This window comes from Prenolepis imparis, unplaced genomic scaffold (genome assembly GCF_030444845.1).
Source record: "Prenolepis imparis isolate NDT839.2.m4 unplaced genomic scaffold, iyPreImpa1.0 SCAF_1, whole genome shotgun sequence".
Classification (NCBI taxonomy): Eukaryota; Metazoa; Arthropoda; class Insecta; order Hymenoptera; family Formicidae; genus Prenolepis; species Prenolepis imparis.
The window spans coordinates 14,891,475-14,918,516 of NW_028141159.1; the positions used below are offsets into that span (position 1 = coordinate 14,891,475).

Below are 27,042 nucleotides of genomic sequence, written 5' to 3' on the forward strand. Positions count from 1 at the left end.
AAAGATACCAATTCGTCAATTTTGGTCACGTGACGTCTTTTGACGCTAAAAATGAGCGTCGAGCGTCAGCATGAAAAGGCACCTTAACTCGCGCTTGTCCCATGCTCGAGAAATATGTGACGCGGATCCCTTCAGTCGGCCATATTGATTCGCCCATATATTCGCCCAGGTGGCGCTTGAGACGCGGTTTAAAAAAAATTATAAGTCGGCTATCTATCTTGTCACGTGGTCCGCGGCTGCGCGCTCTCTCACCGAACTCGCCAGCGCGCAGCGCAGCAGCGGCAGTCCGGCAGATAGACAGTAGCAGCGAGTCGCGCGAGTACGTCGGGGTAGACGACGGTTTGAGTCGGTTCGAATTGTCGCGTCGAGAGAATTACGAGAGTTGGTGAGGTGCTGTCCCTGATTTCGTCCCTCTTTATCCGTATGCGCGTCGCTCGTCGGTGCGTCCGTTGCGGCCATTGTCCCTGACATGGAAGCCTACCAAAATGGCAGAGATCGTGCACATGTTTTTGTTCCTATATAAGTCCAAGTATCGTCGGAAAGATCAGTGGCGGCGATCTCGTCGTGGCAACGGCGCCGGCAACGTTGGCAACGGGGACGACGACGACGACGACGAGATCGCCGCGGTCGGGCTCGGGCGCGATCGACGACGGCGGCATCGGCGACGCGGCCATGGCAGCGACGCCGCCGCGGTCGCGGTCCCGTGGGCCACTTTCCTGCCGTGGGCGGTGCTCGTCTGCTGCTGGGTGATGCGCGTAAGCGACGCCGCATCCTCATCCTCCTCGTCGCCGATGCTGGACACGGCCTGCGACCTGGACACCTGCGTCAACGGTGACTGCGTCAATAGCAGCTGCGTCTGCCGCGAGGGCTGGCAGGGCTCGCATTGCCAATTCTGCGGCGGGAAGGTCAGGTGAGCACTCTTCTTTCTTTTTCTCTCATTGTCAGCTGTCGTCGAGGAAGAAAAAATCTCGGCAGATCTCTCCTCCGTTCTCCTTTTTCGCCCATCTTTTTATTCCTTTCTCCTCCTGTCATTTATCTGTCATTCTTTCGATGACGAGAGCTTCGTCGAGCTTTCGAGCGCAAGCCGTACGAGCGGGTAATTAGCCTTCGTTCCGGAGGACGACGTGCGGGTATGCGCCGAGATATCCACGTACAGTGCGTATGTAGGTAAGCGCGCACCATATTCCGTACGTACATACGCGCACGGTCCGTGTCAAGTGCAACGGTATCTCGCCGCTTTCTAGGTCGTTCTCGTCGCTTCGATCGCGTGTTCCGGGTGACGGAGAGATTCATCCACCCCTCTCGGACGCGCGACGTAAATAAACGTCTGCGTGCATGCGTACTCTCGAGATGCGTCTCTTCGAAAGAGGAGGCTGCTCGGAGGTTTTTTCCTGGTGCCTGCACATTATTAGCTTCTTTCTTCCTAAGTCGGTCGATTATTTGTTATTGTCACATTTTGTTCCAATCTTGTTTCGAAATGTAGATATACCTGAACAAAGCGAGCTAATCTTGCGGTGATTCTGGCCACTGCGATCATCTGACAACCTCTGGGGAGGATCGGAAATTAGATTTACTTGACCGATCGAAGGGTCGTCCTCGTTAAAAGCGATGGGAAAAGTGTCCTCCGGATATGCTTGCAGGGAAATTTGCTTAATGTAGGGATGAAGCAAAAATAATCCGTCTGCTTGTACACATAAAAACATTGCTCTATCGTTTTATATATAGATATAGTTATGTGGAAAGTTTGAATTACTAATCTGAAACGCAAATAAGTTTCAAGACTAGCGCATACTAATATCATTATAGATATGCTTGAAATAAGAATAATTTTATTTTGCATAATATGCAAGAAATATTTATATACAGCCTTATTTTTTTTTCTCCTAAATTAATAATACATTTTATTATAACATCAAGAATTATATAGATGTGAAATTTACGACTTTTTAAATTAAAATATCTTTTGAAGTTGCCAGAATTTTTTAAACATATAGAATAGACGATAAAATTTTTAATTATTCGCTGCGTTTTTAAGTTTGGCAAGTTTCTTTTCTAGAATTCGGAATCTGTGTAATCAATGCGTATGATAATCATGAAATATTAATATAGAAATCATAATTTTCGCTCTGCAGCTCATCTTATTACGCACTTCAATTCTCATTCATAGCCGGATGTTCACGTTCAGAAATCTTCATGGAAAATGTCAAAGGTGCATACACTTCACTTGATCAGTCATCATGTTTTCGTCGTGAGAACGTTGGAACGTGCGATAGGAGTTCTACGGAGATATTCGATGGATATTCTTGGATATTTTCTTACATATTTAATGGATATTCAATAGATATTGAGAATATATAGATATACTATTCCGATGTAGAGATACGACATTCCTGCTCCTTTTAAAATATTTAGCGAATATTTGAAGACGTTTGCCACGAATAATTCAGTCAATATTCTAAGATCCTCTTGGATATTCATATTTCTCGCAATAGCCAGATTTCTGAATATTGTTAGCATTAAAAATATTCAATAATATTTATTTTTTAAATATACATATATATATAAAATATAATATTAAAAAATAAAAAATGTATGAATATAAGAATTTTTCAATTTTTTCCTAAATATAAATATAATATCATGAATTAATATTGAAATTTTGTTTATCCGTAAATAAGAACATTCAATAACTTTGAGGTATATATTTTGTCAAATTTTATATTTTTCGAAATATTTTTTTCACAATTTTTCATAGCTTGTTACAAATATCGACAGAATATTTCGATTTTGACTTTAATATTCGTCGCACGTTCCGGAAATTGCAAGAAATTTGTCTTTCCACGAGAAAAAGGACGAATCTCTCCGTCTCTCCCTTCTGTCCTTTTTACAGTTTAAATGAATATTGATTCCCAAATTTCACGATATTACTGAGAAAAGTTTCAGCCGAGGAAAGTCACTCGCATTCGAGCACGATCGAACTTTCGCGTGAAATTTTCTGCCTTTCTCTAAAAAGTTAATCCGGGTTCGGAGTGTCGCAGGTCGGTGACAATGATTGATAGACATCGCGAGCCTGAATAGATCGCGAATAGATCGCGAGCCTCGTCATCTTCTTTTCTCCTTCACTTTATATAACGCATTACGATGCAATTTCTCTCGCTCACTTACACATACACATTCTCTCGCTATTATATATATAATTGTTGTATACAAGAATTGTATACTAGTCGAAAAATCCGAACAATTTAAATCGCTACACAGATGACTGTAGCCTAAATAAATCGCCATCAGACCATTTAGCTGTTTTAAAAACGAGTACAAATTATATATAAATTAGAATATTCCAAAACACTTTTATTTAAAATATCTTACTTGCGAGTAAAAAATGTAAACTTATGACAATATTTTGATCTCAAATTAATTTCAAACAAAATTCGCAGTAAAGGCAATTTAATTCGTAGACATTCAAACGTTCTGCGCACTCTTTGTAATCAATATTCGTGGCTTCGAGACGACTTGCACGCATCATAAATTTACACGCTTGACTCACCGATGCATTTCCCTTATATATGCATTCGCGCGCTGCGTGCGATTATTCATCTCTTGTTACGTGATGATGCATACACGTGACAAAAGCGTGCGAAAGAGAAAAAGAGACGAATAGATAGAGATGTGAGGTTTTCGGAGCACGTCTTTCCTTGTGTTCGCGTAATGCACTCGTCTGCACCGCCAATGTAAACTGCATCGCCGTTGACAGAAGACGCGTGAATGCAAAAGCTCGTTAGTTGGTTTGACCAAGCTTCGTCTCTGTGTATAGTCGTGCTAATTATGTCTCTTCATTCCCGTTTGTTTCCCTTTGCAAGTGCTGCGGCGCATCCCTTTGGGTCCTTCTGTCATTGTGCGAAGAGGTTGAAATTGCTCCTCAAAAAGCGCCGTCTCTCTAAGCGTGTGGCATTATCTCGTTAATTCGTGCTGCATAGCATTGAATAAGCTGCTTTGCTCTTCGATTAAAAATACCAAAATATATAATTCAGATATTAAATGGATAATTAACTTGCAATTTGATTAATTCGCAACGTATCATTTCGAATATCTATTTATCTATCAATTATTATTGATTCTAATTGATCGATAAATATGCAGAAGAATCATGATTGATCTGGAACGAAAAAAATCAGGATTGATTCTGTCTGTATATTCTAATGGATTGCAGCGATAGAGATATATAGTAATTTAGATAAGTTTTATAATTGAAGATAATTTTCATAATCGAATGGTGCGAAAGGAAACTGATCTTTATTCGAGGGCAGCGCTTATAACATGATCGTTCGCGAGTTAATTGGTCGATAATAGCCACGTGATAATAAATACTTAGTGATTTTTCATCGTCTATATGTGTGCGTATCTCACGTTCACTTTTACAATAATTCCGTCGCACAGGTTATAAATTACATTCGATAATTACACTTAATTTGAATTCTTCTTCTTTCAGTATAGTGAATGTCGTTCATTTGACACTAACTACTTCAAAGCTCTCTATTAAGATAATTATTGCGCGTTATTATCTATTGAGGTAATATATAGAAATTAAAAATAATTCTCTCTTCTTTAGTAATAAAAATAGCTATTGAGATATATTTTATCAAAACTATTATATTATATCAAACGTTTTTTTTTTTTTTAGCTTTCAACAAACTTAAATATACTATCGCAATTTCATTCGTAATTTAATGCTGTGTTATAGAAAAAAATATAAAACCAATATTTATTAAATAGTACACGATTCGTATATTGTCGAGAAATATTCATAAAATAGAAGGAACTAAACTTTCTATCTCTATTATTCATTAGTACTTAAATTCCCGTATAAAGAGTATCGCATAATCCTACTCTATAAATAAAGCTATGCTATTTCGTTTGATTTCAAATGCGTGAATAGCTATTTTGCGGTCGGTGCTGATATGATAATATCGTTAAATTATTCATTAGCAATATCGTATTAAGCTGTGAATTTAATTAGAGCTGTGCGTGCTTGCGAATCAACAGTCGTTCGAATCGTTTTAACCCGCTTTAATCATCTAATATCTTGTATATCTTTTCAACTGGCGCCAGACTCTGTAATTTGCTTATAATTCCTTTGGAAATTCGATCAATCAGATTACTTAAATATAATTCACGAATTACACATCGCGAATCGCGAATACGCGCATACTAGTCTGGTGCTAGTTTTCGAGATTTTTGTGTATTTCGCGAACAGCACTTTCAACCGTACGCAAAATACAGAATTTTACTGACGTGCATAGAATAGTCAAAGATTTTCAGATTTTCTGCCGGTCGAGGCAAAAGTTCTTACTAGATATATAAATTCATTCTTTCGAATTTTACCGACTTCGGCATTTTGTCTTGATTTTTTACTTCCGGATTATTTAACATTGAAATGAGGAAATCCAAGAAACTTTATAGCTGATGAGATGTATACTAGATACACAATTTTTTTAAATAACATTTATATAACTTTATAAGAAATATTTAAGAAATAATTACCCGTTTTTTTTTATATATGAATATCGCTACGGAATTTTATTGAAGCAGGAGAAGCTTATAAAAGTGCATTTTATGCGTTTAGGCTATCTGTGCGCCTTTTACTTTCTCGTCATATAAAATCGCACATTTCTTGTTACATATTTATTATTGTGAAAAAATTGCTAAGTAACAAACTATATACCAACAAACTTTCCATTCTAACTATGTACTACAAGATTATTACATGCACATGTACATATATTTTTTATGTGCTTGTAAAGTGAATATATTAAACTTTCCTCTCTTTTTCTCTCTTTCTCTTCTCTTCCTATACTCTTCCTATTAGGCACTAGAGGAATATTATTACTTGCATAAGAATATCTTTTTATTCAACAATATTACTACTGTGAGACTATGAGACTCCGTCATATAAAATAATTCATTCGTTCATGTATTGACAATTGTCTTCCGCATCGTTCATAATTTCATCGTTAAATACAATTTTGCTGCTTTCTCGCCTTTGCAGCTTGCCTTCTCTCTCAATTTCCAGCCGTGTCCTCTGCGCATCGATTTTGTTATCATGGAGAAGGTGTTTTGTTTCATACCACGTGTTACATTATGCATAATTATCTAATACCCACTCTCATGCGCTATCCTCTCTATGAGACTTCGCTCTTGTCCGAGCACGTGCGACGACTTATGTACAGAGCGAGACGTGCTTTAAGTGCTATTAGTATCTCAAAAAGTACTAAATAGTTTAGAAAACAAGTGCTTAAAGTAAAAATTGTGCGTACAATTTCGAGACCATTTACTTTGCTATAATGACTCGTGTCACAAATTCCATTGTTTTGAAGAAAAAAAATATAATAAGAATTTGCTTTTAAATAAAACCATTTTTCTGTTTTAATAACTTACGAACGAAAGAAGATTCAATGGTATATTCACATTTCTATTACGTTTTTCGCTTAAAGCATCTTCTAAAATCAATAAGAGGAATTGATAAATCACGCTCTGCATGTTGTTTTGTCGTGTATATTTGATACGATTCAGTCTGATACGTCACGCAGCTTAATACTTTTCTTTAATAGTAAACATTGCAATCCGAGAAACCGTCGTTCTTATCTGCATATTAAAGCACAGATATTGGTATGAATATTCAAACAAACGACTTTGTCGTTGGCGTAATTATTTGATCGGCTTTTATTAAATTTAGCGCAAGTATAAATCCTTAATAAATTTGTCATTTGTAATAATAAATAGAAATAATTGGTAAAAAAATAATATAGAGATGTCACAATTATTTTCAGTTTTCTATATTATCAAAGTTCAGATTATTGATCTATTGAGATTTGTTTGAAATTAATTGAAGAATAAGATTTTATTTGCTAATTTATCAAAATTATAATTTACCTTTGTTTATAAATGAAAAATTATTATTATCAATGTTGACTCAACTATCAATTTTTCTCTCGATAAATTAATTTTATAAGAAAAATGGTGAAACATTCTATAACGTTGTTTAATATACCGTGTTCAATTATCTAATAATATAAGCAACACTTCAGATTTATCTATGATTTTAAGAACATACATTATTATACTTGGATGTCAATTTTATTTTTAATTATTTGATATTTCTTGATTTGATAAATCTGCATGATATACCTTATCTGAAAGATATCTTGAATAGATAGGACATTTAATCAGAAAGTAGGACGATCAAATAAATAAAGTGTAGATCGATATAAAGGTTGATAAGATAACTATTTTACAACATATATGTAACACACTTTCTATATACCTATCAAAAAAGAAAGAAAGAAAAGGAAACTTTGCAATAGTTTATTTCTTCAATTCTGCAATACATACAATTTAGCGAGGGTTATAGCACAATATTGCATACTCTAACACTTTGTTCAAATACTTTGGTAAACATAGTTCAATCGAGTCACGTTTGCTACTTGTGTTATCTATTATATATTTATTATTACTTATCTTTGTTTGAAACCTTGCCGCTTCGTTGCAAGGCTACTCAGTTATCCTAAAATTTAATGCGTGTTTGAATAAAAAGATATGTTCAAGAATGTGAGAGCGCATCGAACATTTGAAGATGACAGAGACATGTTAGGAAAGTGATGATTAAAGCGCATAATTATAGTGCATATGTGCCGTGTCATTAAATTCTATATACCATGAGATATATGCGTGGTATCTCTCTCGAGAGACTTGTACCTTGAAGTGCCTTACAATTAATGTCGGTTCGTTTCTTTACTGTAGAGCTTTCAGTATTCAAGTTTCTTCGTTTCTCCGCACGTTTCTTCTCATTCCTAACGTAAAGATACGCGCGAGCCCGAGGTGAGTAGTTTAGGGTTAATCGTGTTTGCGACCCGAGTTTCGTCGACCATAGCCACGTCCGCAAAACTGTTACGTCTCTCACGAGGTGGATAGACTCCGGCAAAATTGGAAAGCGTTCCAAATGTCACCTCGGCCATAAAGCCTCCTCTCTCCATCCGGACGAGAGTCTTCCGTTCGCTGATCCGTTGTATCTGATTCCTCTTCGTCTATAACGAAATCGATCAAGTTCCGAAACGAGCTCTGCAGGTAGCACAAAATTCTCAGGATTCTCTCGACAACAGAAATTGATGTAACTGAGGGATGTTGTATCTCTCATAGCTCGAAAATCGATCTATTGTTGAACAAACATTTACTGATAACAACAAATATTTATCTATAATATTTCAAATTTATACTTACAATTAGTTTTTTTTATTTATTTGTTATTTACGATAATATTTAGAATTTATAAGAATAAAATATTACAAGAATAAAATTGCCTGTGCTCTAAATTATTTTCGAGAAAAGTTTAACTATAATTTTTCGTCTAAAATTTTCGTGTTAAAATGAAAACATTTTCCTTTTCGAAGAAAAAAGATGTCAAGAATTGACATAAAAGTAGACTGGAATATAGCGATATGATAACTCTTTCTATCAATCGAGGAAGATAGAGACTCGTTATTCTCGTGGTCGCGGCACGAAAATTAAATTATCTTTGCGAGCACATGAAGTCATTCATATTTTTTTGTTTCCTTTTTTATTAAGCACAGCCGGTCGGAAAAGTTATGTACTTGCATTTCAATGCGTTTATCGATGTGCGCATTCGAAGTGTATGTCAATATACATTTATTGACAGGTTCGTTACACTTGTTCCTACAACGAACCGAGTTGTTGTTAAGCTGTGCTTTCAGTTTAAATAAAAGATTATTTCTTTTTTTTATTGTTCAAATGCAAGTGATCCTTCCGGATCCTTCAAATAGTACTATTTCTCACACCCTTTCTCGACAGCCGTTTTGCTTGCGTCTTGCAATACATTGATGACAAAATAAAGCTAATGAGTAATGAGTATATATAATATAATATATCGTCATATAATATATACATATACAAATATAATTAAAATATAATTTGCAAAAAAGATAAGTATAATTTAATTTAAAACAGGGTAGTTAAATTAATCGACCAAAACTAGCCAATAAATTTGTCTAAGTTACGACTTTTTCTTAATATTTCTTTTAATTAATATTTAACTTAATATAACTTTTAATTAATATCTCAGTTATACTTTAAAGGGACCACAACCATATGGTCGAAAAAGTCGTAACTTAGACAAATTTATTGGCTAGTTTTGGTCGATTAATTTAACTACCCTGTTGATTAATGTACTAGCGATATAAAAATAAAAAAACATTCATAAAATTTTAATTTAAAACATATTTAAGATATATTTTTTTACATTTTTACCTTTTAAACGTAGCACAGTAAAGTACGTGAATTCTTTAATGAAGAGAGAGTTGACGTTTTTGAAATCTCGTTTTGATGGCGTATATATTTGCTAATAGAAACATAATAGAGATTTATTATATAACGCATAGATCCCTCTCAAACTAATCATCATTTTGAATTTATTTTCCAGCAATGTGATCATGGTTCACATTGCATGTTGAAATTGCTGCGAGTTAAATTCTTCAATATTGGCCTTGCAATATATTCGACAATTAAATGAACGCACATTCCGCTGATGCCGAGCAGCAACTTTTGTTTCTCGAGAGGAACCTTTGCGTGGGTTCTTTATTTTATCCACCATTTATTTCGTTCGCAATGCAACACAGCAAACCAGTTCGTAGGACGTGAAGCGAGGATTATAATCGAAATACGAGTTCAATTTCCGATATTGTGCGCGAAGAAGAATTAGATTATGATGTCAATTATTGCGTTTCATCTGTTTGCGAATAAAGATGACGAAAAATTCTAGCGACTGTTATCGCACGATTACGGTTTTTCCAGTTTTGAAATAAATATTCTGATTTTATAAATAGAAAATCATCTTCGGCGCACAGCCAGTTTTTGACGGAAAAATAAATCTTTTACACGGTTCTTGAAAAACTTTATCCTGCGCCGGTATATTAGTTTTAATTACACGCACGCTGGCCGATGCTATAATAAAAACCGGATTGAGAACCGGTAGAATTCGCGATTTTTATGAACTCCATGCCCTGGCGTCTCGCAAACGATGTTATGCCGTCTTTTCGTGACGAAACTTTCGCAAAACTTATCGCAGAAAATAAAAATGAGAATCGGCAAAATGAGAATTCTGAAAAGTTTCAAATCGCGATAGTATCTTTCTATGAAAACCTAGCAAGTAACTTCTACGCCATGGGACAGCTTTTTAATCTGTTCTGAAAGTGAATCACTTAAGATTCTATTAAAAGAGAGATAGAAGTGATGAGTAACTTGCTAATTAAGTCTTTCATGAAAATTTGAATATTCAGTATGAGTAACATGAAAAATAAAAATGTTCAATGATTTTTGATAATTATGTGATGTTAACGAGAAAAAATTGAATGTGAATATATGTACATTTTTGTGTACATGCACATAGAATTGATTTTATATAGAATCTAAAAAATTATTTATTTTCGTTCTCTACATATCAATATATAAAAAAAAAGATTTGAGTAAATAAATATACATGAATTTATTTTTAGATGTTGCGTCAATTTTCTACTTTATCGAAGCGTGAAGTCTATAAATGAGTCATTTCTTGGGAAAAATTAGGAAACATTGTTGTACATTTGTAAAATTTGCATTTTATAATTTAATTTATGGAATTCGACATTGCTGAAATAATTAAAAAAATATGGTATAACATCTTTAAAAAAATTTTTATATAAAATATTATTCATCAATTATTATTATCAATTATTTTTTTAATTTGCAAAAATTATTTTATCGTTTTGATGTAGACTTTGAGATATGTAGAATATATTAAAATAAAAATAATATATATAAAAATATATTTAAGTGTAGAAATTCTATATATATAGAATATATATAAAAATGTGGGTGTATATGTATATTTTTTAAATAAAATTTTATTTAAAATAATGTAAAACGTGGTGTAAAACGTGAGAAATTTTTAATTGATTTTTGAAATTGAATAAACGTTCGAAATCGTTTCTCAAAATAATAACTTTATAACATTACAGCGCGTCAACTAAATTCAACGACAATTAACACATCGAAAAATTCTTATTACGTAAATTTTATCGGCGAGCATTCATTAAGTTTGCTCTTTTCAGCTGTACTTTTTGTTACATTCTTGTTGCTTTTCTCTTTATTCTCTTTAAACGAGTAAATGTGCGCTCGTTTCAAGTAAAATGTCATAAAGTTGAGAGAAGAGCATACCTTTACTTTAAAGTTTTACTTTTTTCTCTGTGTACTTTTAAAAATCTCGGCTTTTTAATTCCGCAACGTTATAAAAAGAAGCTTGAAAAGCTAGTATCATTTTTCTCATACTTGTGTAATATGAGCAAATGAAATTTAATCGCTTACGGTACTCTGTTTGCAGATACAAATCTTAGTACGCGCAATGTATGCATTTTTATTTGTTTTATTTTCCACTTTTAAATACATTTTATTTTTATGCTACTAAGAAAGTCGTTTTTCTCCAATAATTTCTCTTGTCTGAACATCTTCGATAAATTCTCCGAGTCATTATGGCGTATTAAATGCAAGTGGATGCAACTTAACAGCCATGACATCGTCGTAAAGTCCCGTCTCTTCTCGATTTCGAAGTCTCGAAATCAAATCATATTTCTTGATAAATCACAAAGAAACCTCATTTTACAGCCGCGTGCTAAGTAGGGTATATCTCTTTTGTTAAAATACATTTTTTTTCTTCCTTTGACAACTCGATGTCAACTCTTTTTCATCTTCTAATGCCTTTATTTGAATCAATTCTTATTTTTAGTCTTGTTTGATCGTCACACCTTCGTTATATAGTTACGTAAGTAGAGATTCGCGAGAACTTTCACGGAGATTATCTAAATCTAAAGTATGTCTCGTGGCAACGCATTTATTCGAGTCTTCGTTCCAGGTTTAACTGCTTTATTTTAATATTCTCCTCGTGAAATTACAAGTGCATTGAATGCAGTATCGCGTTCATCTTAATTTGAATTTGACCATCTAGATCTATAATAATGATAATTATTAACAATAGCAAAATGAATGATCGATGTATTCATCTTTTCGTTTCACCGAGTTGCGAGTTGCACAATGCGCGTTTAAAGTTTCACATCTTTACTAAACTTGGAAATCATTCGAGCAATGTGTTGGTCATCACACACACTGCATGTTACTATTGATTTATTAATAACTTTCTATCGTTATACTTTCTACACTAATTTCTTGTTCTTGTTCATCAATTCGTAATATCACGACGAAGAGTCATGTTTTTCATAAGACTAATCAATAAATTGTAACAGAAAGAAGATCTCTGCGATTTATTTACATCGCTTGAAATTTGACTTATTTACAGTTGAAAAGAGAACGATTTTAAGATCAATTTTTATTGTATTAGAAAGAGTTGATTGACATTCATATACGAGTAGAAATTTATATAACGATGAGCAAATTTATTTGCATTCATCGTTGACTGTATGTCGTCTTTCAACTTGCATGAATTTTATGCTGCTTATATCGTTCGGCTTTGAATAAAGAATAAATCCATCGGTCGTCGAACTTAATGTCGAATGTGACTCATCCGACTTGTTGATTATCACAAAGAAACGACAAAGATTCTGCGTTCACGAATGAAGCTCGTTAATTCTAACCGTGATATTTACGAGGCGCTCTTAATAAGACGAGGAATTTTTCTGTATGGCCATGTATGGCGCCGATAACTGCACGACAAGAATCTAAAATACCTCATTTTACATTGATCCATTTGTAATTCTTATTGTAGATAATTTTTAATGGAATCTATTACGCAGATCGTATATCTGTATCGTAATTGCACATTTTTTAAAAAGATTAAAATCAGAAAAAGATTATCATGTACTTATGTGACAAGAGCTTTCTTATCACGTTAAATCTTATCATTTCAATGCTTTCATTCATACCTATGTTATATTTATATATTCGTCTTTATTTACTCATATTTATATTATAATAATTTTTGTCTAATATTTTTATGCAGAATATCTTCAAGTTATCGCTTCATCTCTTTCATTTCTATCGTAAATAATTTCTTAATGACAAAATACGGCTCTTTATAATTTTTTAAAATACTAAAATATTTATCTCCAACTATTATTTTAGACCGTGGAAGACAGAGAACTTTGCAGGTTTTAAAAGTATTTGACTCTCTCTTGCCAGTGATTAATCAGCTGTTATTTATAAAAGACTCGTGAGACATTCTTTCATTCTGAGCTTTAAATTTACAATCGCGTGTTCAGTCTTACGCGATATACATATATGTAATATATGTTTTTTAATTTCGTTCTGACTTTCAGTACAATTTCTTCGAATGTTCATACTACAACAACCGTGTTGCAATTTTGCAACATTGCGACAACGATGTGTACCGTGCAATTCTCGAGGAAGGCGTAAATCTACGATCTTATTTATATCGCCTTTGTTTTTCTTTCGAAATTTTTCGCGGCATATTAGCAAAGTGATTTATTCACTTTCTGTCGAAATTGATTACATCATATCCTAACATAGAACGGAAGAAAGATATACCAATATGACATTTTATTTCTAAGCGATTAAATTAATGTTCGCTTTATTTTATTCGAAAACTTAATTATTTTTGAAAATTATAAAATATTTCTTCAAAGCAAGTTAATGTAATAAACTTGATTTATTAATATAATAATGATAATCTATTTTAATAATAATTTTATTTATAAAATGCGACTTACAAGATTTTTACATTTTTAAAATGCTCGTGTCATTACTATTATATATTTTTTCAACATATAATTTTTTACGTCGCGAACGTTCAACATTTGTGTAAAATATTCGAATATCTCATTTGTGTGTAAACTGCTTATTTTATTATGTATTATTAATATAAATTTAATTTATAATAATACATAATAATAACCAGTTTACACTCGAATGAGATATTCAACGAATATTTTACATAAATTAAACATTCGCGACGTAAAAACTTATATGTTGAAAAAATATGTATAATAGTAATGACACGAGTATCTTAAAAGTGTAAAAATCTTGTAAGTTACATTTTATGTCTATATAACAAGTTTTAATTATTATTACCATAGAGATATCTTCTTCGACACAAACGGGCAGCGTTCTTATTCCACGACGTTGAAGTTTTGAAGGAAGAAAATGAGCTCATCTGTCGCGGAAATGGTTATTGACAGATAAGAACGTACTCTGTGCGTTGTGCTATCTCATTAAAACTATTTTTTAAAACCACCTGTGTTTTTAATTGCCAGTAGTTTGAGGATTATCGATGTCTCAACAATATGGCCATTGTTCTCGATTCTCGATTCATCTATATGTAAGAGGAACTTCTGAAGTATTCTCTATATTTATGTAACGCAAAATTGTTTGCAGCATAAAATAATCAAAAGATAAAATCGCAGTTAATCGCAATTAAACATGAGAATTGCATAATGTGTATGTAAGTACACGTGACATAAATATCGACGTGATATTCGTTGTCGATTCATTGATACCGGATGCATCTTCATGAAAGCTGCATTCTTTTTATACAACATATTGTTATTCCTCGATCGTCGTTGCACATCCTCTGTCGTCACATGTTGTCTATTGTCGTAAATGTGTTACTTAAAATGTAGGTGTTTCGAGTGCGTTGTTATTTCGCGTAGTTAACATTTATTAAATTTTGTTTTATTTTTTAAATTATATTAGATACATTTCTCTGTATTGTTGATTAATGTATTGTATTTTTCTTAATTTACTTTTTTATCAATGTTTCTTTAGTATTCGATTAACATAACAATGAATTTTCTTTATTCATTATTTATTATTTCTTTATTCTTTATTTCTGATAAAATCGCAATTGAATGAATATTGGAAACGATCTTATTATTTTAGCGCGCTTATTTTAATCCTGTTATTTTAATACATGACATTTTCACGTGCTCATTATAAAATCTCATTTATATCTCCTTTTGATATTTCGGAATCAATTGGAGTCGGAAAATCTCTCTCTCTCTCAGAATTAATAGTAATCTCTATATGCATGGCTTTTCAATGCAAAAATATAAGCTTACCTAGCAAAATGGAAAATAATCTTTCTTGATTGATGCAAACTGAACTCCTAAAATATAACTTAATATTTTTTTTATTACTGAAAAGAAAATATAAAAAACTAAATATTGACTAAATATAAGTTTCACGCACGCAAGGACCTTTCTTATAATATTTATAAGATTACATTTTTTTTTCCTTTCTTTTTAGATTTACATTTCAAGGTTAATACTTCTTCATGTACGCTCGTTTAATCATGCTACGCTTGTCTTGATGCCTTCACATTAAAGCATAGAAATGCAGGTGCTGCGCCTTAAGAATGCATCACACTTTCTCTCATCTCATCTGGATCTGTCAAGGACATCAAACGTTGTTTTTCATTCTGGTGTCTTTCGGTCTGCTTCGCATCTCCCTTATTACAGACATGCCACTAGCGGAATAAAATAGGGAGTAATTAATGAAGTTAGTAGCGCGCTAGATAGACTGTTCTCTCGTTGACGATGATTGCCTGTTTGATCTCGCTCTTCCGCATCGCGTTTGTTGCATCCGCCTGATAAGCGTATCGATGCAACATAATGCAATATAATATTATAATGTAAGCGATTGCTTGGATTATTGAGATTTTGTTTGATTATTCGTTTGCGAATACACAAACGCGACATTGATTGATTGAACTTATAGAATTTTTATTCATACACGACGATTAGTTGTCTGATGGGAATACAATAAAGTCATAAAAGTACGTGTGGAAAATCGAGAAAAGATCTCTTAACCGCATACTTCAACGCTGATCTTTGTACTCTACGTATTTCACAAGATATATACATATGTTTGCCATTTTTTACTGCCTACACTTGTATTTCTACTTGTTTACAACAAAGGCTATTTTTAACAATTAACGTCGAAACGTATCTTTAAATCATTAAAGTCTGCGTAAATTATATTCATCTACAATGTAAATATAATTTTATGCAGATTTCCTGCAATCTACTATTAATTTCTTTTTTATTAAAATTTCGATCTCGCTATAATATTGTGTAAACTATATAAGTTTGTTTAGCTTTTTTCAATTTTTCTCAAGTGAGCATATATCTTTATTTCCCTTCCTCTCTCTTTACTCGTTACTTCCAAGTATTGATAAGATTCTAATTTACCGCATATTATCACTACTTTACGCAATTAAAATATATCATATCGCAAAACCGTGTCCTTCGGCAAGATAATCCCGTTTTACAATTTAACAATTTAAGACTTTAATAAGGCTCTCAGTTGCAAAATACACAACAATTTAAATGTTCACGTCGATATGACTGAAATAACCGCTGTTACATTCCTGTTATAATTGTTTTATTCCTTCGGCAGATTATCAGAGAGGAGCGGCATCATCCACGACGGTTTTGGCAACTACACAGCGGACGTGAAGTGTTCCTGGCTGATCGAGAGCAATCCGAACACCAAGATACGGATGCACGTGGAGCAATTCGCAACGGAATGCGGCTGGGACCATCTGTACATCTACGACGGTGACAGTGTCGAGGCGCCTCTACTTGCCGTCTTCTCCGGCCTGATGCACAAAGACGGCTATCACATACGTCGCGTGCCGGAAGTAATAGCTCGAACCGGCAGCGTGTTGCTGCACTTTTATTCCGACGTCGCGTACAACATGAGCGGCTTCAATATTACGTATAAAGTCAACGCTTGTCCGAGCAGGTGAGTCTGAGAGTCGCCGGCTGCGGTCTACTTAATCAACGATCAAGTCCTCGTTGCTTCTCTTTCATCTTCTCGATACCGCTTATTTCTCTATTTGGCGGAAACAAAATATATATTTTTTTATCTACATCTCTTTCTCATTGGAGATACGTTAAGATAAAATGGGACACATTTCACAAATGGTTTTTGTTAAATTAAATCAATGATTTCGAGTAGTATTTCGTTCTGGATGATGGTACAAATAACCACAGCAGGTTACGCGCGGTTGATCGCTTTATTCGCAAAATGGTTTTCGCGAAATGGGAAAAAAAAGTGGAGCGAGACGTTTTATCTCTATATTTACGGCACAAGTTGATAGATCGTAATATCGGTCGACCTTAAAACGCGAACGATCATTACACGGTGGCTCTTAACGAGTAAAAAATAATTTAACACGTGCCGGGTGACTCACATTATCGCGTACGACGTTTTAATGAGATATCTGACCAGAGTCAGATATATGAATTATATTTACATAATTCTCGGCAGAGAGAAAGAGAGAAACAGAGCTGGAGACGACAGATGTATCTGTCTAAAAAAAAGATGCCTTGTAAAATCATGTTTGATGAAGATAGCGTTGAATCCAAAAGAGATGTGCAATAAAGAGGGAGAGACAGCCGAGATTACATGGGATGCCAACTACCGATAATTCGTAATTGGGTCGCCCCCGGCTTAGAAACTTTATCGAGCTTCCTCTGAGAGCCGGAAATACGCGTAACCGTATCTGTGTCACGTTTGATAACGTTACCTGCGGTCAGAAGACGATCAGCAGACAGATCCCTGACAAAAACCAGTCTATCAAATCTATTGAGAGAAGCAAAGACAATTTTCGAGATTACAGTTAGCACTTTGTCAAACCAATGTTTTGATATTTCATGATATGTGAGAAACTAGTATAATTTCTTCTTACTTTGAAATCTCTCTCTCTCTCTCTCTCTCTCTTTTTCGCTATTTTTAACTTGTAAAAACTTCGAATATCGTTAAAAATTATTTGACTTCAGTTTCAGTATTCAAGTGGATTCCTCACGTTACGGTACATGCTTTACAGAACTGTTTGCATTTCTAATCGTGTAGTCTCCAAATATTGAATCTAATCAGAACGCGTGATTGTCGCCAACACAAATCGCTTTTCAATAGAGAAATATTGATATATCTAATCATTTAATGTTTGATCGAGTAAACCGTATAGGAGTACATGTACATTTGCTTACCGATATCGGAGATCGTTAAGCATGACATTTCGAAGTTAAGATTGATTTCATGATACTCTGTGTACATGCATATATCGTTTCCAGATATTCCTACATTGACTGTTCCGGCCATGGAGTGTGCATCGAAGGAACGTGTACCTGCGATGCCATGTGGACCGGTGAAGCCTGCGATGTGCAGGTATGCCCAAACAATTGCTCGTCCTCTCATGGTCAGGGCGAGTGCGATCGCGAGCGTCATCACTGCAACTGCTTTAACGACTACAAAGGTAAGGAAATAAATAAATCATGACTTAATCGTGTGATTTAGTTGACGACGAAACCGAGATCTCTCTAAAAGTATATAATTGTAATCCATAAATAACGCAGTTATCTAAAGATAAGATTTATTGTGATATTTTGATTCTCGATACTAGTACAAAACATTAATACAAGACCTAAACAAATTCATAAAAATTTCCGATTATTGTACACACAAATCCAATTTAGTATAATATCATATTAAAATAATCGCGTGCACACAATATTAATATCACGCGATTGAAATGGAGATCGTGATATCCGATATTCAAATTTAATATACCGTATATCTATATTTTTAATCATCACATAATTATAACTTTAATAAGTGTGATATATATTCGTTCAATATTTATCAAAATAGTAGAATATATTTAGACGATCTAGAATAAATTTGGAAAAATTTACTATATAATTTCTCACAAACTATTTCCGTTTGAGAGCTCGAAATAAAACAAAATAAAATAAATCTTCATTTACATATATCCATGATTTCCGGGATTTAGGCGCAGACTGCAGCCAAAAGGGCGACCGTGGATTTTGGGAGAGTATCACGTACAAGGATTTGCCGCCGGATGGGTCGGCCAGTCACTGTTCTATCGTCTGGAAGGATTCTCTGTACGTGGTTGGCGGCGAGAGTTTCAACCGTGCCAAGATGATATACGTATATGATTATAACGGCAACGTCTGGGAGACGCCTCACATCGAGGGTCGCGGGCCGTTACCGCGATACGCGCACTCGTGCGTGCTCTTCGGCGACAAGATATTCATGTATGGCGGTGCCTTGCAAAACTCCACCATGACCAACGAGGTCTGGGCGTTCGACGTGTCCGCCAAAGTCTGGGAGAACGTCACCGTGCACGATAGCTGTCACAACAGGACGATGTGTGGTCCGCTGAAGGTGCGCGTCTCTGTTTAACTTCTCCGAGAGAAATATAATCTTATATTTTTAAGCAATAAATATTTCTTGTATTTATATAAAATGATAAGTAATATTTATCTTACAATTTTGAATTGTTAATTGTTGAGAAAAAATTTAATTTTTTGAAATTCTTTTATTTTTTATAGCGATAATATTGATCGATGTTGACTCTTATTCTTTAACTTTTAGTTGGATCTTATAGTATAGTATTTTATAATCTAATATATATATATATATATATATATATATATACATATATAATATATAATATATGTATAATAAGATCTCTATGCCTTTTTACAGGTAGCTGGGCACACCGCGACTTTGGTGCAGAATCACAACAAGAAGGAGAAAATGGTTGTGATATTCGGCTTTTCGCCGGACTATGGTTACTTAAACACCGTCCAGGAATATTATTTGGGTACGCGCGAGTGGCACATTGTCAAAACGATCGGTTTTCCGGTGAAGGGCGGTTACGGTCACAGTTCCGCCTACGATCCCCTCACGAATCTCATATATGTGTACGGCGGCTATGTGTCAGAGTCGCATAGCTCGCAGGTGTTGACCAGCCGAATGTATTCATATCATCCCAATAATTATGAATGGCGTCTGCTCACATCGGCGCCGTCGGCGCGTTTCTTTCACACGGCTACTTTTGTTTCCGACGGACTGATGTTGGTGTTCGGCGGTAATATGCACAACGATACGCAGCAGTCTCACGGCGCACAATGTTATTCGGCCGACACGCTCGGCTACGACGTTGTGTGCGACACCTGGCATCAATATATCATGCCTAGAGACATGGGCGATCTTCCACGATACGGTCATAGCGCGACGGTCTTCGAGAAGTCGATGTACATCTACGGCGGTTTTGATGGCGAAATGCTCTCTGACATGTTGAGGTAATCTTGTCTTGTCGACGTCTTGTTGTAAAAAAAAAAAAAAATGTTATATATATATGCCCATATATATGTTGAGATTTACTTATTTGCGTAGATATAGCCCAGGCAAATGCGACCAAGTGATGAATCAGAATCAGTGCCTGAACGCTAGAATAGGCGCGAAATGCGTGTGGCACAAACAAGACGGTCGATGCCTGTCCATCACGAAGCATATGCTTAAGAAATACCAGGACGATGACACTTACATGAAATGCTTGGACGACGCGCCACCCCGCGGTATGACGTCGCACGAGGAGCTCTGTAAGCTCTTCATTGAATGCAGTTCCTGCGTGCAAACCTCGTATAATTGCGTTTGGTGCAGCAAGGGTTGCCTACACGAGAAATGTCGGGATCATCCTAATTCGCCTAATTTGAAGACTGTTACGAATCTAACGCAGTGCGAGCCAAGTGGTATCGAGTGCCTGCTACTGCACACATGCCACGCTTGCGCCGCTAATCCGCGTTGTTATTGGTCTTGGATCAACGGACCTGATCGCTGCTCGCCTAAGCGAGGAGAGCCGAGCATTGAGGGCGTGGTATGTGTATATTTTAACATTTTGCTGGTTCTACAGGATGCAGAACGATAAACAAATATTTAAATACAATTAATTTTCGAAATATTTCAGAAATAGCGAATATATATATATATATATATATAATAATTATTTTATATATATAATATATATATTATTATACATATATTATTATATATTATAATATATATATTATTATATATTATAATATATATATTATATATATATATATATAATATAATATAATAAACAATATATATAATTTAGAAATTATATATTTTATATTTTAATAAAAATGAAATAATCTATTGATCTAATCTTTTCATGCAATAATTTTAATTTTAAAAAATTAACAAAGCGGATATAATGGTTAATTTTATTAATATCTAAAATAGCTTCTTCCAAACGGCACATTCGTTCGACCGCCAACACCAAAATATCCGGATGTGCGGGACATGTGCCGCTATACTCCATGTATAGAGTATACAACGTGTCGCAATTGCACGGAAGGCGATTGCATCTGGTGTCAAAATGAGGGCAGGTGCGTGGACAAGAATGCATACCCGGCCAGTTTTCCCTATGGACAGTGCCGCGAGTGGACTACGATAGAGGCCAGGTGTCGTCCAACAGAGATTGGCAAGGACTGGTGCAACTTCTATTTGTCGTGCGCCACTTGCCGTTCAGATCCTGCATGTGGTTGGTGCGATGATGGCTCGGGCACCGGGAAAGGTATGTGCCTGCCCGGCGGAGCTCGTGGTCCCAGCAACAGCAAAACCTTAGAGACGTGTCCGTTCGAACATTGGTACTTCACAAAATGTCCAAGTAAGCAAGTTTTTTTTATTAATTGTGCTATTCTTTGTATATCTATAATTAAGCATTATTTAACCATCATTCATACGGTTTTTTGTATCCTCTCAGTCTGTCAGTGCAACGGACATAGTATATGTCTTCCAAACAGCAGCGTCTGCATTGAGCCGTGTGGAAACTTAACTCATGGATCACACTGTGATAAATGTATATCTGGTTACTACGGAAGTCCACTTAATGGAGCGATGTGTCAACGTATGTAATTTTCTTTTTACATGTTACGGTATCTTTTGTAATCGTCACGACCGAGTGAGAGAGAAAGAGAGAGAGTGAGAAAGAAAGAAAGAAAGAGAATCAATTGAATGTAACACTTGTGCGTGATTATTACAGCTTGCTCCTGCAACAATCAAGGCACGCAATGCACAAGCGAAACAGGCAAATGTTTTTGCACGACCAAAGGCATTATTGGCGATCACTGCGAACGTTGTGACGTGTCCGGTCTTTATAATGGAGATCCTACGAATAAAGGATCTTGTTTTTGTGAGTCGATTGATAAAATATGCTTATTATCCTATATTCCATTAATATATTCCACCTTCTGTACATGTAACCCATCTTATGTATCTCATTTTATGTATATTTATGTTTCAGATGACTTGGCTATTGATTATCAGTTTACATTTAATTTAAGCAAGAAGGAGGATCGTCACTATCGGGCCATTAACTTCAAAAACTCACCACCGAAAGCCGATATCGATGCCGAATTCTCTATCACGTGTTCCGTACTTGCTAAAATGAATATTACCATAAAGAAAGTAAACAGTCCGGAAAAGCCGCTGCTGCTCGGCGCGAATTGCACGACGACCATGTACAAGCATCGATTCAGCAAGGCGGATTACAATTTTGGCAGCGAAGATAATAATACTTTCACCACATTCTACGTGTATGTTTATGACTTTCAACCGCCGGTGTGGATTCAAATCTCATTCTCTCAGTACTCTAAATTGAATCTACAACAGTTTTTCATTACATTCTGCACGTGAGTATCATAAGTTGGATTTTGAAGTGGTTTTTAGTTTGAAATAAAATAAATTAAAATTCTAATATTAGAAATAAGGCTTTGAACTACTAAATAAATATTAAAATGAAAAGGCAAATATATAAGAGCTAAACATATTGGATATGAAGTATAATAAATAAATAATTCATTATTCTTAATTCAACGACAAATAATAGACGTTTCCAAGCCAATAGAAGGATCGAAACGTCTATTATTTGTGATTGATTTAAGAATAATAAATAATTATTTACGGCGCCTCATATTCAGTTTGGCTCTTATTTTAATTAAGCGCAATCTCTTTATCCGAAGAGTGATCTTGAAAGACGACACATCTATTGGCCTAACGCTTAATTTTTTCTAAATTTTCTATATTCTTTCCGTCATGTTGAACCTCAGGCAGTACTTACTTGTAAACTAGAGATTACATGCCACCACACAGGTGCTTTCTCGCTCTGCTATTGGTAGCCGCCATTCTGTGGAAGATCAAACAGAAATATGACATGTATCGACGAAGACAACGGCTCTTCCTGGAGATGGAACAGATGGCCAGCAGAGCTTTCAGTCAAGTTGTAGTGGAGATTGAGAGACGTGATGTTGACAGCACAGATCTGGAACACGGTGATACCGATTTTAATTGTCGTAAGAAAAAGAAGGTAGAAATGCGATTTCTTTTTTCACGTTCTTAACAAAATAAGACGTAACTTTTGCTTCATGAAATTTGTATTCCTACTACAGGATGTCCCTCCTAGTCCGATCGCATTGGAGCCCTGTTGTGGTAACAGAGCGGCAGTCTTGTCTCTGCTAGTCAGATTGCCGACTGGTGGCGAATCTTACACGCCAGCCGGACAGAGCGCCGGTTTAGCCGTCGCGTCTGCTTTGGTGACGTTGGGCAGCCAGCGTAGACCGTCTCAGGAACTAACGACGAAGGAGCCAAAGAAGACGAGGAAATCGGCCAGTCAACATCCGGACTCCACTTGTATTTAATGATAAAACGATAGCAGAGATGGGAAGAGGACGTGATTACAATGAGCCTTAGAGTTGTTTCTGTGATCTTGCCCGCGCTTAATACGGCAGGACTTTTATCTTTGAACTCTGACAGAGTGAAGAAGTGCGAACAATGATCGCGCTGGGATGGAGGCGAAGAAATATGCGAAGATTTTATTCGTCGATTTTACATGTGCAACTGATTGGTGAATCCAACGATTCAGCTATTTTATCCGAAGAGTTGGCTGAACGTTTAATATTAGATATAGATATACGCGCGTCTTTCCTTATCGAGTAGAAGGAAACGCCTTTGGTAGAGAAGTGAATGGACTGCTCCGAATCTACGTCCGCTAATCTCGGTGAGTAACACGTTTAGAATTGAGGTGCATTGTATTTAAGTATCTTCGTACGCCAAGAAGGGACGTACGCCCGCATTGATTATTCGGCTGACATTCGAGTTCTCTTTATAAATCTCAATTAATGATGTACAGTGTTGTATATATAGATGATTAGACGATCTACACATTTTTCTTGAATGATATGTTTGCTCGTGTGGATAAAATGGCCTCGTGCGTATTTGAAAAACTTTTATCTACTGCTTTTTTTATACGAATTTCTTCATTTATAATCAAAATAGAACGCACATGTGCAGATTTAATCCTTCTAAATTTAGAACGTTTTTAAAAATATTTTCTTTTACCAATATTATTTTTTATAAATCGATAGATTTAACAATAAAAATCCGCTTAAGCAAGATCTGCAATCCTTGAAAGGATAGCATATCTGTCATAAATCCTTGTTTTTATATTATCATCATTTTCGCAATGCAGTGGATAAAAGTTTATAAATGCCATAAAAGTTATTAAAAGAATCCATTGATGTTACTGAAACGATTGAATTCGAAGAAGTACAACGCTTCGACGTAAGCTGTAAATAGGCTGTATTTTTGTCGATTTCGCAAACGAAAATGCAGATTAATAATGAGGATCCAAACACATCCAAGGTGAATGGATGTCAAAGAATTCATTATTAATGCATCTATTTGTAACAAATGTGTATAAGATTCATATTCTAAATCGATCGAGTAGAGCAGAGATAATTGCAATTGATGCAGATTTATATAAGGTACAAACCACATATTTGATCCCGTATGCAATTCGCATTAGAACATTGTGCCAAATCAGCATTTCTTTTTCTTTATACATGTAAATTCAAATCATTTATCGAGGCAAGCTTTGGTTAGCTATCGATCGAGAAGAATGAATGATTTTTACTTATTTCATTACTGTTCATCATTACTGCTACTAAACGTCGCATGATCGCAAATTTACAGAATTAAGATACCGGTAAAGTTAATAGCGTTATTTTTTTATTAGAAGTTTTAAACATTTTGTCGATTATGCTCGAAATTTTAAATTAACGAAAAAAAAAATGTATAGTCATTATAGTATAAACATTTCGTTCGAGGATTCGCTTCTAATTCATGAGGCAAATAATAATTGGTGCTGGTTGTTTCGCACGTTGGTTACGTGACTGTCTTTCTAAGCATTTAATTAATGCGTTTAAAATAATCGCACGTTTTTACATTTTTTGACAATTTGCAGACTGCTGCTTGTATTACATTATTTTTATTCTTTAGTACATTTATTCATAATGGTATATATAAGAATGAGTAATTATATGAATAAATATCGTGTACTTCCATTTTTTACACTTAAATTTGTGCTTTTCTTCTCACTATTTCAAATACCAGAAAATAATTTACTGCAAAGATTTCATAAATTTTATATACATTATTAACGAGGATAGTAATCATCATACAATATTTAGAACATAATGATAGTAATCATCATACAATATTTAGAGAAAATACCAGCCTCCAATTCATTATCCGTGAAATTATAGAAGCCGGCACAGTCTTTTTCTTCTCGAAACTTTCGTGGTAACATGAAAAAAGGGAGTTCTTGCCGTAAGACTTATAATACATATTAGATATTTCCCTTATAAATGCGTTAACTTGTGTTACGATAGTTAAGCTTTGTTTATTGTTTATTATGGATGTGATGTACGTATTTATATCTATATTAGTGCATCAAGCGGATGAGTAATAAATGGTTGTGATCTGTTATTACTCAAATTGGCATAATGTAATGTATTTTGTTTTGACATTTAATACTCATATAATTTCCTGGTCTTTATATTGTTTAAAATATTAATTTATGTAAAGGCGTGTGATGGTCAAAGAGAGAGAGACATATATATATATTATAAATTAGAATCCCTCCCTTTTAAGCGATAATGCGCATTCTATCTCAAATATATTTTTCGTACCAAAGAAAGCTCTATAGATGTGAATAAATCGTTATTGCGCACGTAGAAGACTAGATAGCACTCGACATAATCGATTATTATATACAACAATTAGAAATAAAATTGTAATTATTGGCCGCGTCTAAAAAAATTGTCTTTCGTCAACGGTAATATATACATATATATCTGATTATTATTTGTTGCCGAATTTACTTTTTGATACGACCAGCTTTTGTACTCGAATAGCGGAAGAGCAGTCTCATTTAAGAGACTCGTTACTCTTCTCTTATGAGCGCCAAATATTAAACATATTTTATTGAAGTATATTTTATTATATATATATTATATTGCGAAACACATCTGTTTTTTAACGTATATAATTTGTATAAACGAGTGAACGCTTTTAATCCTTTCGTTGTCACAAATGCATTGTATACAATCAGCTGTTTTCATTATTGATAATTTTTTGGTAACCTGATAAATTTAATTAAAATCTAAAGGAAATCTTTATACAACCTGCGTGTCAGTAATCAGGAATTTTGACAATGAAAGGATTAAGATCAAAATGCAAAAATTTTAAGACATTCGTTTAGAATAAATGTTTGCATCGAAAAAAAATACGTTGTCATTAGATATATCGTTTGAATTCGCGATATTTTTAACATCGTACGTACGTATAACAATTTCGGTTGGATATAACAATGTGTATCCAGTGTACACTAAATGTATCCAACCGAATTTGTTATTAATGTTGATTTTAAATTATAAGGACGATGTTCCATCGGCGCTCATAGTTTTCTTCGTCCCGTTCTTAGGCTACACTTGAGAGTTTTACTATCGGAAGATCATTCTTAGAGAAATAAATTCCCCAATGAACACTTTGTAATTGAGATTTATTATCAATTCAACTTGTTAATATCAATACCTATTGCAGAGTAAAGCTCTCAAACGAACAACGCCACGTTTTCAATTCTATACCAGCTAGGAATTATCACTGTCGACAGTCGCTCTCGGAGGATAAAACTCTCAAGCGTACACTTTTAGTTTTTGATCTTATATTCGTCGCGTTTGTCGTATACTGTAACACTGCCAATGTAATATTCCTCCACTTCGTTTATCTTTT

The 27,042-nt window shown here is 34.6% G+C and overlaps 1 protein-coding gene across 3 annotated transcripts; it reads left to right on the plus strand.

The window, feature by feature from the left end:
• The first annotated feature begins 250 nt into the window (after positions 1-250).
• On the plus strand, positions 251-25,328 carry Dsd (attractin-like protein dsd). 3 transcript variants are annotated; one of them, XM_083054375.1, is made up of 12 exons: positions 252-910; positions 16,468-16,815; positions 18,150-18,331; positions 18,869-19,263; positions 19,588-20,186; positions 20,281-20,761; positions 21,154-21,580; positions 21,677-21,820; positions 21,956-22,105; positions 22,217-22,604; positions 23,044-23,278; positions 23,361-25,328. In XM_083054375.1, the coding sequence occupies exons 1-12, from the start codon at positions 486-488 to the stop codon at positions 23,607-23,609; spliced, it is 4,023 nt and encodes a 1,340-aa protein (XP_082910501.1). In that variant the 5' UTR covers positions 252-485; the 3' UTR covers positions 23,610-25,328. The 3 variants fall into 3 exon arrangements, with proteins under 3 accessions (XP_082910668.1, XP_082910501.1, XP_082910586.1); XM_083054460.1 differs by having other exon boundaries at positions 23,065-23,278; XM_083054542.1 differs by lacking the exon at positions 23,361-25,328 and having other exon boundaries at positions 251-910; positions 23,022-23,178.
• Positions 25,329-27,042: the final 1,714 nt, after the last annotated feature.